This window comes from Ornithorhynchus anatinus, chromosome 14, assembly GCF_004115215.2.
Source record: "Ornithorhynchus anatinus isolate Pmale09 chromosome 14, mOrnAna1.pri.v4, whole genome shotgun sequence".
NCBI classification, from domain to species: domain Eukaryota; kingdom Metazoa; phylum Chordata; class Mammalia; order Monotremata; family Ornithorhynchidae; genus Ornithorhynchus; species Ornithorhynchus anatinus.
Window position 1 is genome coordinate 4481843 of NC_041741.1, and position 16662 is coordinate 4498504.

Genomic DNA, 16662 nt, shown 5'->3' on the forward strand with positions numbered 1-16662 from the left:
TGACGATGCCCCGCCCCCACGTTGACCGCGGGAGCGCCAAGGCCCCAGGTCAGGGCGCGCGCGGGCGCGCGCAGGGGGCGGGGCCCCGGGTGGCGGGCGCGCGCGGGGGGCGTCAGGGAGGCCGGGGGGGGCCCAGGCCAGGGGGCGGCTAGAGGGGCAGGAGCCAAAGTGAGACCCCCAAAAGAGCATGGTGGAATAGTGATGATGAGGATGATGATGGTATCTATCAGGCGCTTACTCTGCGCCAGGCACTGTACTAAGCGCCGGGGTGGTTACGGTCCCGGGCCCACTGGGTAGAGCTCGGCCCTGGGAGTGCGAAGGTCCTGGGTTCTAATTCATTCATGTATTCAATTCAATAGTGTTTATTGAGTGCTTACTATGCGCAGAGTACTGTACTAAGCGCTTGGAATGGACAATTCATTCAAAACTATTGAGCACTTACTATAATAATAATGTTGGTATTTTTTTTAAAAGCTTACTGCGTGCAGAGCACTGTTCTAAGCGCTGGGGTAGATACAGGGTAATCACGTTGTCCCACCTGAGGTTTACAGTCTTAATCCCTATTTTACAGAGGAGGTAACAGGCACAGAGAAGTGAGGTGACTTGCCTACAGTCGCACAGCTGACACGTGGCAGAGGCGGGATTCGAACCCATGACCTCTGACTCCCAAGCCCGTGCTCTTTCCACTGAGCCACGTTGCTTACTATGTGCAGAGCACTGTACTTAGCGCTTGGAATGGACAGTTCGGCAGAAGGGAGAGACAATCCTTGCCCATTGACGGGTTTACAGTCTAATCGGGGGAGACAGACGAACAAAAGCAAGACAATTTAATCACGATAAATAGAATCAAGGGGGTGGACACCTCATTAACAAAATAACCCCGACGGCGTCCCCTGGGGCGAGTCGCTTCACTTCTCCGGGCCTCAGTTCCCTTATCTGGAAAAGGGGGATAGAGACAAGGGACTGTGTCCAACCCGATTTCCGTGGATCCACCCCAGCGCTTTGTACAGGGCCTGGCACATTGTAAGCGCTTTAATAATGTTGGTATTTGTTAAGCGCTTACTATATGCACAGCACTGTTCTAAGCGCTGGGGAAGATACAGGGTAATCAGGTTGTCCCACATGAGGCTCACAGTCTTCATCCCCATTTTACAGATGAGGGAACTGAGGCACAGAGAAGTTAAGTGACTTGGCTACAGTTACACAGCTGCCGAGTGGCAGAGCTGGGATTCGAACCCATGATTCTGACTCCCAAGCCCGTGCCCTTTCCACTGAGCCACACTGCTTTAACAAATATCACAATAATTATGACTACTGCTCCCCCAGTGACCTGCCTGAGGATTCATCCACCCCTAGGGTCCTTCTGCCCTCAATTTATATTAGTATCTGCACTCCCCCACTGTAAGTTCCTTGTGGGCAGAGAACGTGTCCACCAACTCATATTGTAATAATAATAATAATAATTATGGCATTTAAGTGCTTACTATGTGCAAAGCACTGTTCTAAGTGCTGGAGAGGATACACGGTGATCAGGTTGTCCCACGTAGGGCTCACAGTCTTCATCCCCATTTTCCAGATGAGGTAACTGAGGCACAGGGAAGGGAAGTGCCTTTGCCCAAGGTCACACAGCATGCAAGTGGCAGAGATGGGATTAGAACCCAGGTCCTGCTGACTCCCAAGCCCAGGAGCCACTGAGCCACGCTGCTTCTCTACTCTCCCAAGCGCTTAGTCCAGTGCTCTGCACATGATCAGCGTTCCATAAATAGCATTGATTGGTTGATTTTTGCCTCCTGAAAGGATGGACCTGGATTTCCCCTCCCAACCCACTGCCACCACCGCATCAGGGCAGGCCGGAGGAGCTGGAAGGTTATTTAAGGCGGCTAAACCCATCGGGGATCTTCTTGCATCCGGTTTCCTTTTCCCCCAGAGACGTCAGTCTTAAGGAACATGAGTTCATTACTGATTCCCTAACTGGCTTCACCATTCTGGCTTGGGTCCCGAACAAAGAAGGCATTGTTGGGTGAAGCCAGGCTGGGTTTGCTTCTGCAAGACGGTGACTTTCATCAGCAGTATTTTATAAGGTTTGTGTTGTCTTGTTTTTGATTTTGGAAGGGTCACCTCCCCTTTCAAACGAGTCTGAAGGCCAGGTTTCCTAAGGCTCGTACCTGGAGATGGAGAAATACGAGAAAATTGGAAAAATTGGGGAAGGATCCTACGGAGTGGTTTTCAAATGCCGAAACCGAGACACCGGCCAGATAGTGGCTATAAAAAGGTTTATGGAGTCAGAAGATGACCCGGTCATAAAGAAAATTGCCCTTCGAGAGATTCGCATGCTCAAGGTAATTGATTCTTTTTAGTTTTTGCATGGAAAAAAATGTGGTGGTTTTTTTTTCCCCGGGGAGTGGCAATGACGAGTACTAAGAAAATTAAGGAAACCTCTCCTGAGAAAAGTGGCTGTATCTTAATTCTTAAAAAATAATAGCCTGGTAAACCTGCTTGAAAATCGAGTATTTACCGTAGATGAATTCAACTATAGAGAGGCCGTGGGTATGTTCTGAGACACAAGATGGAATGCTCAGCCTGAAAAAAACATAAATGGGGTGAGCAATGTGGGTGGAAGCAAGCATCGATCTTCATTTCCAAGTTCTTCCCAGGGAAACTGGACCCTTTCCCCAGCGTTTAATACCGTGTCTAGTAGATGCTGCATTTCTTGAGTAACAGTAATTGATTGACACCTGTTCTTCGTTCATTTCAAACACCCATCGACATTAGTAATAAAAATTCCAGAGTTAACTTGGGGCCCTACCTGGAGTAGGTGGATTTATAACTTCCAGGTTCTTTCCTACCAAAACCTCAACCAGTCTTTAAATTTAAGAATTGTCCGGCTCTGTCTTCTTCTCAGATAGCTGTAACTTCTAAGCATGTATCCAATGCTTACTGTAATACATAATCAACTGTGTGAGTCACTTTCCAAGAGAAAGGAGCTGTTCTTTTGTTGTGGGAATTAAATATAGCCACTAATATAGTTCTTCCACTGCTGGAAACTTTTCAGGTCATAGTAATGAATAGCTCAATTTTATTTTAGAGTTCTTATTTGAGATACTGCTTTTCTGAAGTCCAGATTTATATTGGGAGCATTCAGTGCCTTTCACCTGAAAGGAATGCTTTTTTCCCTATAGAAAGCATTATCAAGACTGACAAGGGAGGATTTTTTTTAATGGTATTTGTTAAGGGTTTACTATGTGCCGGGTCTGTACTAAGTGCTGGGTTAGGTACAGTCTGATCAGGTTGGACACAGGCCTGGGTCCCACTGGGGGGCTCACAGTCTTCATCCCCATTTTACAGATGAGGTAACTGAGGCCCAGAGAAGTTAAGTGACTTGCCCACAGTCACACAGCTGACAAGTGGCCGAGCCGGGATTTGAACTCATGACCTCTGACTCCAAAGCCCGTGCTCTTTCCACTGAGCCACGCTGCTTCTAGTGTCTTGTCCAAGGTCACACAGTAGTCAGGTAGCAGAGGCAGGATTAGAACCCCTGTCCTTCTAATTCCCAGGCCCATGTTCTATCCATTAAGCCAACTGCCTTATACTTGGAGAATTATGAAGGAAAGATAGTGATGGGTTGGTTAAGTACATACATGGATAAGTATTTTGCTTTATCTACATTTGGCCGCAATAACCGGTCTTGTTATTCCCACAACTAAGCTTGCAATTATTGCTACTGTAGCTGGCGATAGTATGATGATAGTATGATGTCTGAATATAAAAAAAGGAGGTGTTCAGATTGACTCCTAGGGAGCAAAACATAATTTCAAACTTTCTAAATTAACATTACTTTCAACTGGTGAGCCACAGTGCACAAAAGCATAGTCGAGAATGACCGGATTTTTTTTTCATTTCCAACTAAAATTATTCTTCATCTTGGTGACCTTGGCAGTGTGCTACAGAAGGTAGATTCAAAATTCCTTCTTTTTCACTTTATCCATTTTACGACTCTGAAATTTTATCTACGGTTTTGTGGAATTTATGACAGTTGAATGCTTTTGGATGATAACAATTCTATGCCAGGAAATGGATCGGGGCATAGGGAGTTGTGCGAGAACTCTAAGTGAACCACGCGTGCGAACATATCAATGATCATTGGGGTCTTTTTATTTCTAGCCTAGTGCTTTCCTCCTCTCCCCCCACGCCCCTTGCAATCTCTCTTCTTCCTCTCCTGTCCCACATGAGGGTAGAGGGAGGAAGCTTAGTTTTCAGAAGCATTGGTCACCCTTGTGTGGCAGAATTGGGGTGGTAGCTTTTCTGGTGCGCTTTTCTGTTCACTCCCTTCAGTTGGCGAGCCACCTTAGTGATTGCTGCGGGGCTGGAATGGGAAAGAAGAATCAAAATGCCTTACTGTGCCACAGAGTACAGAGAGACAACAAAACAAAACAAGTAGACAGGCATCAGCATAAAAACAGAAAAATAGAATTATATATACACATTAATAAAATAAGTATGTACAAATATGCACAAGTACTGTGGGGCGGGGAAGGGGGAATAGTAGAGGGAGGGACTAGGGGCGATGAGGAGGGGAGGAGGAACAGAGGAAAAGGGCCCATCTCCTCCAAGAGGCCTTCCCTGTCTAAGCCCTCCTTTCCTCTACTCCTACTCCCTTCTATTTTGCCCTGACTTTCTCCCTTTGTTCATTCCCCCCAACACCCCCGTCCCAGCCCCACAGCACTTATATACGTCTGTAACTTATTTATATTAATGTCTGTCTCCCCCATCTAAACTGTAAAATCACTGTGGGTGTGGAATGTGTCTATTGTTACTGTACTTTCCCAAGCACGTAATACAGTGCTCTGCACACAGCGCTCAATAAATACTGTTGAATGAATGAATTAGAGAAGCCAAGGGTGCAGGCTGGGATAGTTCCCATACCTTTTGGAGCTCACAGTCAAAGTGGAGGGAAGAACAAATAGCGGACCGTCATTTTACAGATGAGAAACTGAGGCCCAGAGAGATTAATGACTTGTCCAAAGTCACACAGCAGGCTAGTGGTAAAACTGGGATCAGAATCTGAATCTCTTGATTCCCGGTTCCTTGCCCTTTCCACTTACTAGTCCATGCCACTCCTCTTATTGAAAGTGCTGTATTTGTTGGTTGAAATTGCAGTATTTGTTGGTTGAAAGTGCTGTATTTGTTGGTTGAAAGTGGATTAGGGTTACAGTACTCATAATGTATAGACTTTCTAGTGAGAAACCCCTGGGCACAATTGGGTTTTGGGGTGGTTTTTTTTTAATAGTATTTGTTAAGCATTTTCTATGTGCCAGCCACTGTTCTAAGCAATAGGGTAGGTAGAAAGTAATCACTTTGGACACAGTCCATGTTCCACATGAGGCTCACAGTCTTCATCCCCATTTTACAGATGAGGTAACTGAGGGAGAGTTATTGACTTGCCCAAGGTTACACAAGTGGCAGACAATTGGCAGAGCCAGAATTAGGACCCAGGTCCTTCTGGCTCCCAGGCCCCTGCTCTATCCACTAGGTCACCCTGCATCTCAGTTGATAATATTGGTTGATATAGAGATTTAGCCTGAGAGGGGGGCATTGGCATTGGGGGCATTGGCATTGGTGTCAGAAAGTGAAACAAGGGTGAGAGCTAGCATTTTCGCTTGCTCCTGATAACAAAACCCAGATGAATCTCTTATCAGTGAGTGTTTGCTTAACAAGTGGAGGCCTGTTCAATATATTTTTTTTGGCCAAAACCATTTTGTATGCAAATAGCAACATGGTTTTGTTTGATAATTAGAATTTTTTTTGGCTTAGCTCACAAAATGTTGATCTAGAAATATTGCGTTGCCCACAGATAGAACGTTAGTAATAATTCAACCCAGCAAAACATGAGAACAAAGGATCCAGTAACCTACAAACTCTGCTGGCATTATCGTGCTAACGACAGGCATTGTGTGCCGAGAGCTTAAACAAATGCCACTGTCTCTGAGCATCTGAAAGGCAAGAAAACAAATTTTGCTGTCCACCGTCTTTAGAAAAGGAAAGAAAAAAACTGAGAAAATGATAAGGCCTTTTTTTATTAATCTGTGGCAATTATGTTCAGGTGCATTTATTCTATTGTGTATTCAATTATTTAATCACCTAATCAATCCCGGTATTCCTACATACTACCTGCCCCCTGCTAGATCTTAAGCTTCTTAAGGGCAGGGATGTACTGACTGTATCGTACTCACCCAAGTGTTCTGTACAGTGCTCTGCACAGCGTAAGAATTCAAATACTATTGATTATTGATTTATATCCTTGTCCTTCCTGCTCTCAAAATTTGTAAAGTCTGTGCTTGTCTCCTTCCACATTAGGTTGTAAATACTCCTTGAGATTAGGGAACATGTCATGCTTTCCTAGTACTCTTCCAGGAGCTTAATGCAGGACTTTGTACTCAGTATGCAGTCAGTAAATGCCACCGAATGATTGAATGAATTTTTCAAGACAGAATAAGATCTCTAGAGGGTTAGCGTAGTAAAGGCATATAAAACTCTTCCAAAAATATACAAAGATATTGCAGCTTTTCAAGACAGAGGACACAGATACTTATGCCTTTTCAGTCTATTTGTTCACTCCGATTGGATGACTAACCTAGAGATTGCTAGGGTTTTAGTTCTCTTTTTGGTTTTACTGGCTTGATCTTTTAGCTATTAAAATAGTTCTCAGAAATTGCCCTGGCTGTTTATTAACTTTCCCAATTGTGTATTAACTTTAGAGGCAGGTTGGGAGTGTGGCTGTAAGTTGTCCCTGCTGCAAATTTCTGAAATATTTAATCTCCAAATGACAGTGGCTTTTTCATGGAATTCTTAATGTGTAAATCAGTCAGTGCTCCACCAATGGACTAGGGTCTGTGCAACCCTCTTAGCATTTATGAGCTTATTTTTATACTTCCCCTATCTGTGGTTTATTTTAAGTTCTGTCTCCCCTCTTAAAATGGAAACTCTTTGAAGGCAGGGAATCTGCGAGGACGCTTTTGTTCTCTCCCAAATGCTTAGTAACAGTGATCTGCACACAGTAAGGTCTCAGTAAATACCATTGACTCACTGACTGTTTGAATCAGTAGTATCAATTGAACATCTACTGTGTCCAGCACACTTTACTAAGCTATCCAAAGAATATAGTATAGTGGAAACATGATCCCAGCTGTTAGGGAACTCCTAATCTAGTTGCTAATAAGTGCTATTGCTCCACTAGATGCTACCTCTAGCCCATTGGAAACTGAAATTGTGGAGGATGATGATGGTGAAACTGCCTATTTGGAGCAACAGATGAACTTAGATTCTGAAATTTCAGGATCAAGAATCTGTGCAGAAGAAGTGATTATCTTATAACCGGCTTGTGCCAAAGCCACTCGCAGTCTCTCACCCCACTGGAACATGGAGTGCAACAAGCGAGTAGGCAGGCAGGCAGGGGTGCAGAAGCAGTGTGACCTAGTGGCTAGAGCACAGCCTCAGAGTCAGAAGGATCCGGATTCCATTTCCGGCTCTGCCAATTATCTGCTGTGTGATCTTGGGCAAGTCACTTAAATTCTCCATGCCTTGGTTATCTCATCTGGAAAATGGGGATTAAAACTATGAGCCCCATGGGGGCCATGAACTCTGTCCAAACTGATTAGCCTTTATCTGCTCCAGTGCTCATTACAGTGCCTGGCACTGAGTAAGTGCTTAACATATACCTTTCTTTTTTTAAAGTACACAAGTGATTTTTGCCCATGTTAACCATATACAAAGAGAACTGGGTCTAGATCTGATCCTCAGAGAAGTGGTCCTTCCTCTGGACCAACAGCAGGGCTAGAAACTGAATTAAGCCTCTTTTAAATGTTACTTACTTGCCAACTTCTGGATCGTGTTCTAAAACTGAGTCCCTCACCCCCACTTTCCAAAGTGTCTTTTGCTTTTCACAGACTTCCTTCTGCCTGTGTTGCCATCGCTTAACGAAGATTCCACTTGATATCAGCCAGTGTTTCAGGCCAGATCCTGTATGTGGGCTTTAGGGGAAGGAGGTGTCAGTCAGTAGTATTGATCAAGCACTTACGGTGTGCAGAACACTAAGTGCTTGGGTGAGTGCAGTGGAATCAGGCTTGATTTATGCCCTCAAGGGTCTTAAAATCCAGTTGGGGAGACAGACACTAACATAAATTACTGATTGGAGGAAGATGAAAAAGGGACTCTACAGATATGAGTTGGTGCACAAGTCAAAGAGTATATAAAGATGTGCACAAAACTGCTAAGGGAGATTGTGGAGAAATGCTGACCTGGGCAGTAGAAAGAATATAACCTGGGGAGTTTAGAAATTAGTCAGGGAAGGCCTCTGGGAAGAGATGTGATTTCAGAAGGGCTTTGAAAATGGGGAGAGTGATGACCCCTCAAATTTAATGGAGAAGGGAGTTCCAGGCAGTGGGTTGAGTGTGAACAACAGTCTAGACCAGTATCTTCTTATTGCCGACAGTCTGATCACCCTCAGGACGAGAACTTAATTTCCCCCACGTGGAGCCTCAGAGTGCAGAAAGTTGAACTGTGATGCCACATTTTGTAGTTTAAAGGCCTGGTTGTGTATTACAGCAACTCAAGCATCCAAACCTGGTCAACCTTCTTGAAGTCTTCAGGAGAAAACGGAAACTTCACTTGGTGTTCGAGTACTGTGACCACACGGTTCTCCACGAGCTGGACAGGTTCCAAAGAGGGTGAGTACATTAGTAGGCGGGAATGGGTTTCTCTTGGGCTTGGTTTTTGTACAGGAAAAATAAATCCAGACATGACGGAATTCATGAGGGGGTGCTGTCTGACGCACTTCTTCACAACTGGGACATGATGATAGGGCTTGTCACATAAGCAGGAGGGTGGTGGCAGTGGTAATATTAATAATGATAATAATGGTATTTATTAAGCACTTTCTGTGTGCCAAGTACTGTTCTAAGTGCTAAGGTGGATACAAACAGATCAAGTTGGACACAGTCCCTGTCCCATGTGGGCCTCACAGTCTCAATCCCTATTTTACAGATGAGGTAACTGAGGCCCAGAGAAGTGAAGTGAAGTGACTTGCCCGGGGTCACACACAGGCCCTGTAGTGTCACAGACTAGGGAGAGCAGGCATCTTACCCCCATTTTATAGTCTTCCTCTAGGGCTGTGGTGAGGCCTGATGGAAAGAGCATGGAATTGGGAAGTAAGGAGACTCGGGTTCTTATCCCATCTCTGTCATTGGTCTGCTCCATGATTTGGGGCAAGTTATTAGACTGGTGTCTGATTCCTCACCTGTAAAATGGAAACTCGATCCCTGCTTCTCCTACCTTTTACACTGTAAGCCCCATGTAGGAATAAGTGTTGTGTCTCATCTGGTATTTTGTATCTTCCCTAGAGATTGCCATACAGTAGCAAACTTTAAAAAATAACTCAAAATAATATAATCAGATTGATAATCAGATTGAACACAGTTCTGTCCCATGTGGTGGTCTGTGTAGAGAGGAGTGAGAATAGGTATTGAATCTCCATTTTACACATGAAGAAACTGAGGCATGGAGAAGTGAAACGGCTTGAGGTCCCCCAGCAGGCAGGTGACAGAGCAGGGATTAGAACCCAGGTCCTCTGACTCCCAGGCCCATGCTCTTTCCACTAGTCCACACGGTTGGCAGGTCAGCGGCAACTTAAAGCCACAGGGGAGGTGACTCATACATAGGTGTATTTCTGGGCCGGATGCTAGCAGGTTGCCCCGGGAGGCTGGTGGCTCCATGGTGGTTTCTCCTTTATCTGGGGAGGAGGATGAGAGTAAATGTGACATCTCTCACTTTTGCATCCTATATCACCATAGTAGCCTGCCCGTGTGTTATCCGAGAGTTACTGTGAACCTGCTTTGTCGAAGGAGGTTTATAGGTTGCGTTCTGGTCTCCGGACAGTGTGGATAAACAAGTCACCGTCGGGTAGTTACCGTGGCAGACGGCTCATATTCTGTACTGTGTTTATGGGCCTGCCAGAGCGCTTGCCAGGTCAAGAAGCCCTTGCCTTCCTGCAGTCATAAACACAAGGGAGTGATGGAAGGGGGAGGTAGGAAAGTTGCTGAGCCAGAAACCAGTCCCAGTGGTCGTAAGCCCCCCAGATGGGCAGGAAGTTGAACTCCAGTTCTGACTGATCTTGGACAGTCCCCTTGGCACCCTCCACCCCTATATCTGGGGTGTTGTGACATGCTAACCAGGGGCCCGAACCAGATGTCCACTCCAGTCTCCCCTTGGGGAAGGGGAGGGAAAGGCACGTTGCCGCTAATACGCAGTGCCTTCCCTCCCTGCCCATTTGTTCTGTGTGACTGCTGGGATTACATCTTCCAGCAATCTTTGGACGTGGCCACCCATCACGCACGGCAGCACCGCAGAAATAAGACTCGGATCAGATCCGCTTCAGCCTAAGCTCGCTGTGAATCTGACTGACCCAGAGCGGCGGCATCTGCTGTGGTCTGGGACTCTGCTAGGGGGGAACCGAGGAGAGGTGGCTTGGGTCAGGCCTAGGATCTGAAGCCCAGGTGGGGCTTAACTTCCCTGTCCTCCTGCAGCCTGAACGTTTCTCTCTGAGCCACTTGCTGGGGATGCTGTCAAGAATCACTGATGCAGTGGTAACGGTATTTATCGAGCACCGCCTGAGTGCAGCATGCTGTACTAAGCGCTTGGGAAATAGAACAGATGCGTGATACACATTCCCTACCCAAGGGGAGCTTACACTCAAATGATGACTTGGCCTAGCTTCTGGCATGGGGACTCTGGAGCCAGGGTTGAAGCTGGGTCAGGCCCCCAACTAGACAGTGCTCATGGGTAGGCTTTTGTGGGCCGGGAATGTGTCTGTTTATTATTAACATAGGACTCTACCAAGCGCTTAGTTCAGTGCTTTGCACACAACACTCAATAAATATGAATGAATGAATGCAGTGAGACTACCCTGGGGCCACCTTTATCCGTTTCTGTCTATCCTGCCTGTGCGCAGAGGACAAGTGGCACATCAGGCTGAGTCCTTAGCACATTTGGGGACTTGTTCCATAACCTAACATGGTTGTAAAAATTCCTCAGGTGACTAATCATGACTGAAGAAATTTTAGTGGGCTTCCGTACTCTTTTCCGAAAACTTACTTTCCTTGAGTTTATCCCTGGACCTCATCTGATGGCAGGTCACGTACTACTTATTCTCTGGGTTTGTGTTGTGACTGTTCTTTGGGAAGCAGCATGGCCTAGTGGAAAGAGTACAGTCCTGGGAGGCAGAGGCTTTGAGTTCTAATCCTGGCTTTGTCATTTACCTGCTGTGTGATCTTGGGCAAGTCACTTAACTTTTCTGTGCCTCATTTCCCTCATCTGCAAAATGGGGGTTGAATACCTGTTCTCCCTCTTACTTGTGAGCCCCTTGTGGGATGTAATTGTCCCGTATCTATCCCATCGCTTAGTACAGTGCTTGGCATCCGGTAAATGATGAACAAATATCAAATTATTATTATTACTATTATTATTATGTAAGTTGGATGACTATTGTGCTATCTTTTTGTTACTGTTGCTTAATTTTCCTCTCTCACACATTTCACCTTTGAATAGTTGTAATAAAAAGACTATGTGCTTTTTTTTTTTTTTTAAGAGTCCCGGAGCAGCTAGTGAAGAGCATAACCTGGCAAACACTCCAGGCTGTCAACTTCTGCCATAAACACAGCGTAAGCCCCAGGGTCTCGGTCTGGTTGTTCCACAGCTCTTCCTAGCCTGGAGTAGACATTCTGGTTTTCCCAGATTTGGGGATTTGGATTTGGAGAGCTGCAAATTAGTGTTTAGAGTGCACGAACCTCACTTATTCCTTCTGCCCTGTGTTTTTGTCGTTTATACTTTCACACTGGAAAAGAACGACCCCCCCCCCTCTTGAAAATCAAATACATTGGGACAAAATAAGGACACTTGAAATGGGTTGGCAAACTAGACCGAGTGGTGGTTTTCTTAAGGTTTTTTTTTTTGGCCAAAGAGTTTGTCATCTAGTAAGAATTTTCACATGACTTTTCTTGAAAGCTCTTCCTCTCATGTCACTTCCTTTCTTGCCCATTTTTAAAGCAATCTCAAGTGATTCTCATCCTGAGCATTGCGGTAAGGCCTGGAAACCTCTGTCTGAGACTTCTCTTTTATCATCTCCTTCGTATGGAACCAAAGTGACATCTAGTGTTGGGTTGCAGAAAAGGTGTGGATTTATGTAGGAGTGTTAGATTGACTAGTGGGCATGGATTGAAAAGTTGGAAGGGAGACCCCTCAAGCAAAACCTCTCCTCATTTGCCCTTTCCCCAACTCAGCTGTGGAAGGTCAGGTCTTGACCTTTTCACTGTGTTGGGTGTTGATGGCTTTCTGTTTCCACCTCAGCTGGGCAATATGAATGATTCAGACAGGGAATTTTTTTTTTTTTATGCTTCACTCGGTTCTCCAGAAGGCAGGGGTTGTGTACTTGCCAAACTTCGCAGCAAGGAACACTCACGTGCTTTTTCTGGCTCCAATGCCGCACACACCCGTGTCACGCTGGATCCAGTCAGATGTGTGCTGTCAGGAGACAAAGAAACTGAAGCACTGAAGCTGTAAGTGACTTGCCCAAGGTCACATGGCAGAGTCAGGACCAGAACCCTGTTCTTCTGACCTCTAGTTCTGTGCTCTTCCCACTGGGCCATGTGAGTTAGGCAGTTTTCCCCTTTCTCCCACTCAAGTGACAACTCTGGGTTTGGGTGATTTCCCAGTTTCAACAGAGAACTGACAGAGCGCCAATTCCATCAGAGAAATAACAGCAATCTATACCCATAGGACGTGCACTATGCACAGATTCTCCAAGAAGCATCAGCATCGGTTTAGAAGCAAAACCAAAGGTCCCAGAATGTGTCTAAATAATCAGAATCGCTACACACAAAGGGGTTTAATTCAGAAGCAGAGGGGCACCCCAGCAGAAATCTCAAACTGCAGACTAGTCCTAAATACTTCAATTTCTGTCCCCCTGTATAAATTCCTCTGAAAAAGCAGACAGGAATCTAAAAGAGATTTCTCCTGGACAGTGGAAAACTCTCCTGAGACAATAGATTCTGCACAGGGCACCAGGCAGAGAGAGAAAAAACTTCACTGCTGCAGGGCTCCTGGAAATGCATTCTTTCTGGGAAATGTAGCCTCCTTAGGGAGGTTTTCTCCTGTATCCTGTATCTGTTTTTCCCACTCAGTCCCTTAGATGCGCTGCAAAAGACCCCTGAGCATATGTTTACAAATATCCCCACTCTGCCCCACACTCCGAATTCTATTTCCTCTCTGACTTCATCACCTTGCCCTCTCACCAGGGATGGAGAACATTCTCTCTCTCATCCCTTCTTCCTTTCTTAAATGGACCCCTAAGTATGGCCTGTTATTGGCTTTGTCTCAGTTTCTCTATCTTGCTGAATGTCTCAGGCGGTCCCAAAGTTCCCTGGCTGAGAAAACAGGGAACACCTCTCTCCTTCCAAGTCCACTCACGGCCCTCTTTCCTAACCCTCTCTGCTTTCCCCGCTCCGGCCTCTCAGTTCTGGATCTCCATTTCCTCAGTTCCGTTAGCCCAACTCTGCTCCCTCAGCTCTGCCAACTCACTAGGGATGAGGGATTCTCCTGCTCTCCAGTGTCTGTCCCTTGTAGTTCTTCCCCAGGGACCCTGCTTGTTTCTAATCTGTGGTTTTTGTGTCCAGTGCATACACAGAGATGTGAAGCCTGAAAACATCCTCATCACAAAGCACTCGGTCATTAAGCTTTGTGACTTCGGATTTGCTCGGCTTTTGAGTAAGTATGGCTAGATTTCTTCAGGCTCAGCTCTAGGTGGTGAAGTTCATTTGATGATCAGAATATTTACGCTCCTTAAGAACTATTCCTGGGGGTGCAGGTACTTGTCACGGCAACTTTTTACACACACAGTGTGGAAAACTCCTGCTCTTAGCCACCTTTTGCCACGGCGAGCAAGGCCTAGTGGAAAGAGCACGGGCCTGGGAGTCAGACCACCTGGGTACTAATCCCAGATTTGACAGTTGCTTGCTGTGTGACCTTGTGCAAGTCACTTAACTTCAGTGTGCCTTAGTGCCTCATCTGTAAAAATGAATCAGGTTGGATGCAGTCCCTGTCTCACATGGGGCTCACAGTCTAAGTAGGAGGGAGAACAAGGATTGAATCCTCATTTTTACAGATGAGAAGGATTCAATCCTTGTTCTCCCTCCTACTTAGACTGGGAGCCCCATGTGGGACAGGGACTGCATCCAACCTGATTCATTTGTATCTATCTCACCACTTATAGTAGTGGTTGATGGTGCTCTCCCATCACCGTCTGCAGCTTGACATATAATAAGCACTAAACAAATACCATTATCACTGTAATCATAACCATCATGAATTATTAGTGAGACCCATCAGGACTTCCAGGGAAAGTAGTGGGAGGTGCCTGGGTCTGCCATTGTTGCTTTCATTTTGAATTCTGGCTCCTTTTGCCTTCCTGTCTGTCCTGTACCCTCCAGCCGGCCCCAGTGACTACTACACAGACTACGTGGCCACCCGGTGGTATCGCTCCCCGGAGCTGCTGGTGGGGGACACTCAGTACGGCCCCCCCGTGGACGTCTGGGCAGTCGGCTGTGTCTTTGCGGAACTGCTGTCGGGGTCTCCCTTGTGGCCGGGGAAATCGGACGTGGATCAGCTGTACCTGATCAGGAAAACCCTGGGTAGGAGCTGGGCCTGCTGGGTGGTTGGGTGGGGACCCGGCTTGATGTCTCGAGCCGCCTCGAGCGCCTCTGGGAGCAGCGGGTCGACATCCACTCGGCCCACTTCTAGTCAAATCCTACTCCCATTTATAGGCCTCTCAGAATTAGGGGAGCCCCAGAATGGCTGGAAAGACGGGAAGTGTTTCAAAAACTTACCTGGGCAAGACCCCTTTCCTGCAAATATGTGTCCCCCTTGTGCTGGGCCCCTCCCACGCCCCAGTGCTTTTTTTTTTTTTTTTTTAGGAAATCATGGTGTTCCAGAGCAGGGGAAGTGAGAGGTGAGGTGCACGAATGGAGGGGAATAGGGGCCACTGCTGCCACATTCTGAAAAAGCCTTAGAACCATGGCTCTGGGAGAGAAACAGGATCTGCTGATCATTTACTTGGTCTCTTAGGCCATCAGGCCACACTCTAGATGGCTACCCTGCTCCTGCCTCCAATTCCACGGGCAACCCACCCTTACTTTTGGAGAAAAAGTGAATCTTTAAGGGTCACTGGTCATCTTTCGAACTGGGGCTGGGCTAAGATATGACATAATCAGAGGAAACCGGTCAGAGCCGGGGGCTGACTAGAGCCGCGGACACACATCGGTTCACTGCTCGGGTGCTTTTCCAGCTGTGTGAAGCAGCCTGGGGAGGCCCCGGTGTGGTCAGCAAACGTTTTGCCAGGACCGCGGGTCGCATCCTGTTCCCTGTTTCCGCTCCACGGCCGGGGGTGGACCAGTGACCTGGAGACCTTTATTGTCCGTGAACTGGACCTGCCTTTCTGTTTTCTCCCCCGGCCCACAGGAGACCTCATTCCCAGGCACCAGCAAGTGTTTAGCACGAACCAGTTCTTCAGCGGGGTGAGGATTCCAGACCCAGAGAATACGGTAAGAGAATCCTCAGGGCCATACGGTGGTCCAACTGCCACAGGATGAGAGGGGCAGAACGGCATGGCGGCCAAAGAGGAAGAGACTGAGGTGGGGTAGTCCTGGGGTGGCCTTTGTTCACTGTCCCTAGGGCCGGGTCAGTTCTGAAGCCACAAGGTCACGTGGTCAGGTTGGGCCCAAGCCAAAGTGAGCTGCGTTTGGGTCAACCCTCCAGGGGTGCAGCTTGGGCCCCCTCTCCACCCCAACCGGATCTGGATCTAGGCCACAGTCCAGGGTTTCGGCCTGTTGTATCTTGGCCTGTCGCCTGAGTTCTGGGCTGACCAAACTGTGGCCTCCTCTCACCTTCTCGGTTTGCCGCACGGTTGGGGTTGCAGGGGTGGGGTGGGGTAGGGAGAGTCCGTCTGTGTCCCCATCTCACTCCCCCGGCAGCAGCGCTCAAACAGTCACGCCGAGGTCCTGGGGGAAGTGTCTGCCTCTTCCCCCTGGATTATTCCTACAATACAGGCTTCTCTATCACTTCCTCCCTGGGTCCAGCTCCGGATGTGACTTCCCTTCAGCTACAGGATACCTGCCCTTGGACCATGAACAGCAGAACAGCACAATGTGGGGAGTGAGGGGTGGTAGAGAATGACATTGAGTAATGAGATTGTGACCTGCCCAGTTTTCTCAATTCCTGAAGTCGCCCTCTCTTCCCTCCTCTTAGTGGTTTCCTCTCTCCCTTCCGCCCTCTCTCCCTCTTCCTTTCACCACATAGTCTGTAGAAAGTCAGTATTTCAAAGTTAAGAGGTTGCCTGTGGCTTCTGATGGGAAGTTTCCTTCAGAAACCTCCCTTTTCCCTCCCTCCCTCTACACCCACTGCACAAGGATGCGGGAAGATGTGTTGGAGGTTGGGGAGGGAAGCGGTACCTGATGCCAGAAGTGCATGGGTCAGCTGCTTGGTCTGTCAGGATACTAATGGAGGGATAAGGTGGGGTTTTTTTTATTTTTAAAGATTTAAGCATTCACCATTTACATATTC

At 47.1% G+C, this 16662-nt stretch overlaps 2 protein-coding genes across 4 annotated transcripts in view; one reads left to right on the forward strand and one right to left on the reverse strand.

The window, feature by feature from the left end:
- The window catches only part of CDKL1 (cyclin dependent kinase like 1), a 22628-nt gene continuing 5966 nt past the window's right edge, over positions 1-16662 (forward strand). The window contains exons 1-7 of one of the 3 annotated variants that reach the window (XM_007663019.2): positions 1-48; positions 2113-2339; positions 8602-8723; positions 11639-11711; positions 13722-13812; positions 14535-14735; positions 15562-15644. In XM_007663019.2, coding sequence (XP_007661209.1) covers positions 2172-2339; positions 8602-8723; positions 11639-11711; positions 13722-13812; positions 14535-14735; positions 15562-15644 — 738 coding nt within the window. In that variant the 5' untranslated portion in view covers positions 1-48; positions 2113-2171. Of the gene's footprint in view, positions 49-1804; positions 2340-8601; positions 8724-11638; positions 11712-13721; positions 13813-14534; positions 14736-15561; positions 15645-16662 lie in introns of those variants that run through there. The other 2 variants (XM_029078736.2, XM_029078735.2) reach the window with 2 other exon arrangements.
- Positions 12423-16662, reverse strand: part of DMAC2L (distal membrane arm assembly component 2 like) — a 19654-nt gene continuing 15414 nt past the window's right edge. The window contains exon 5 of the mRNA XM_007663029.3: positions 12423-12570. Coding sequence (XP_007661219.1) covers positions 12438-12570 — 133 coding nt within the window. The 3' untranslated portion in view covers positions 12423-12437. The remainder of the gene's footprint in view (positions 12571-16662) is intronic.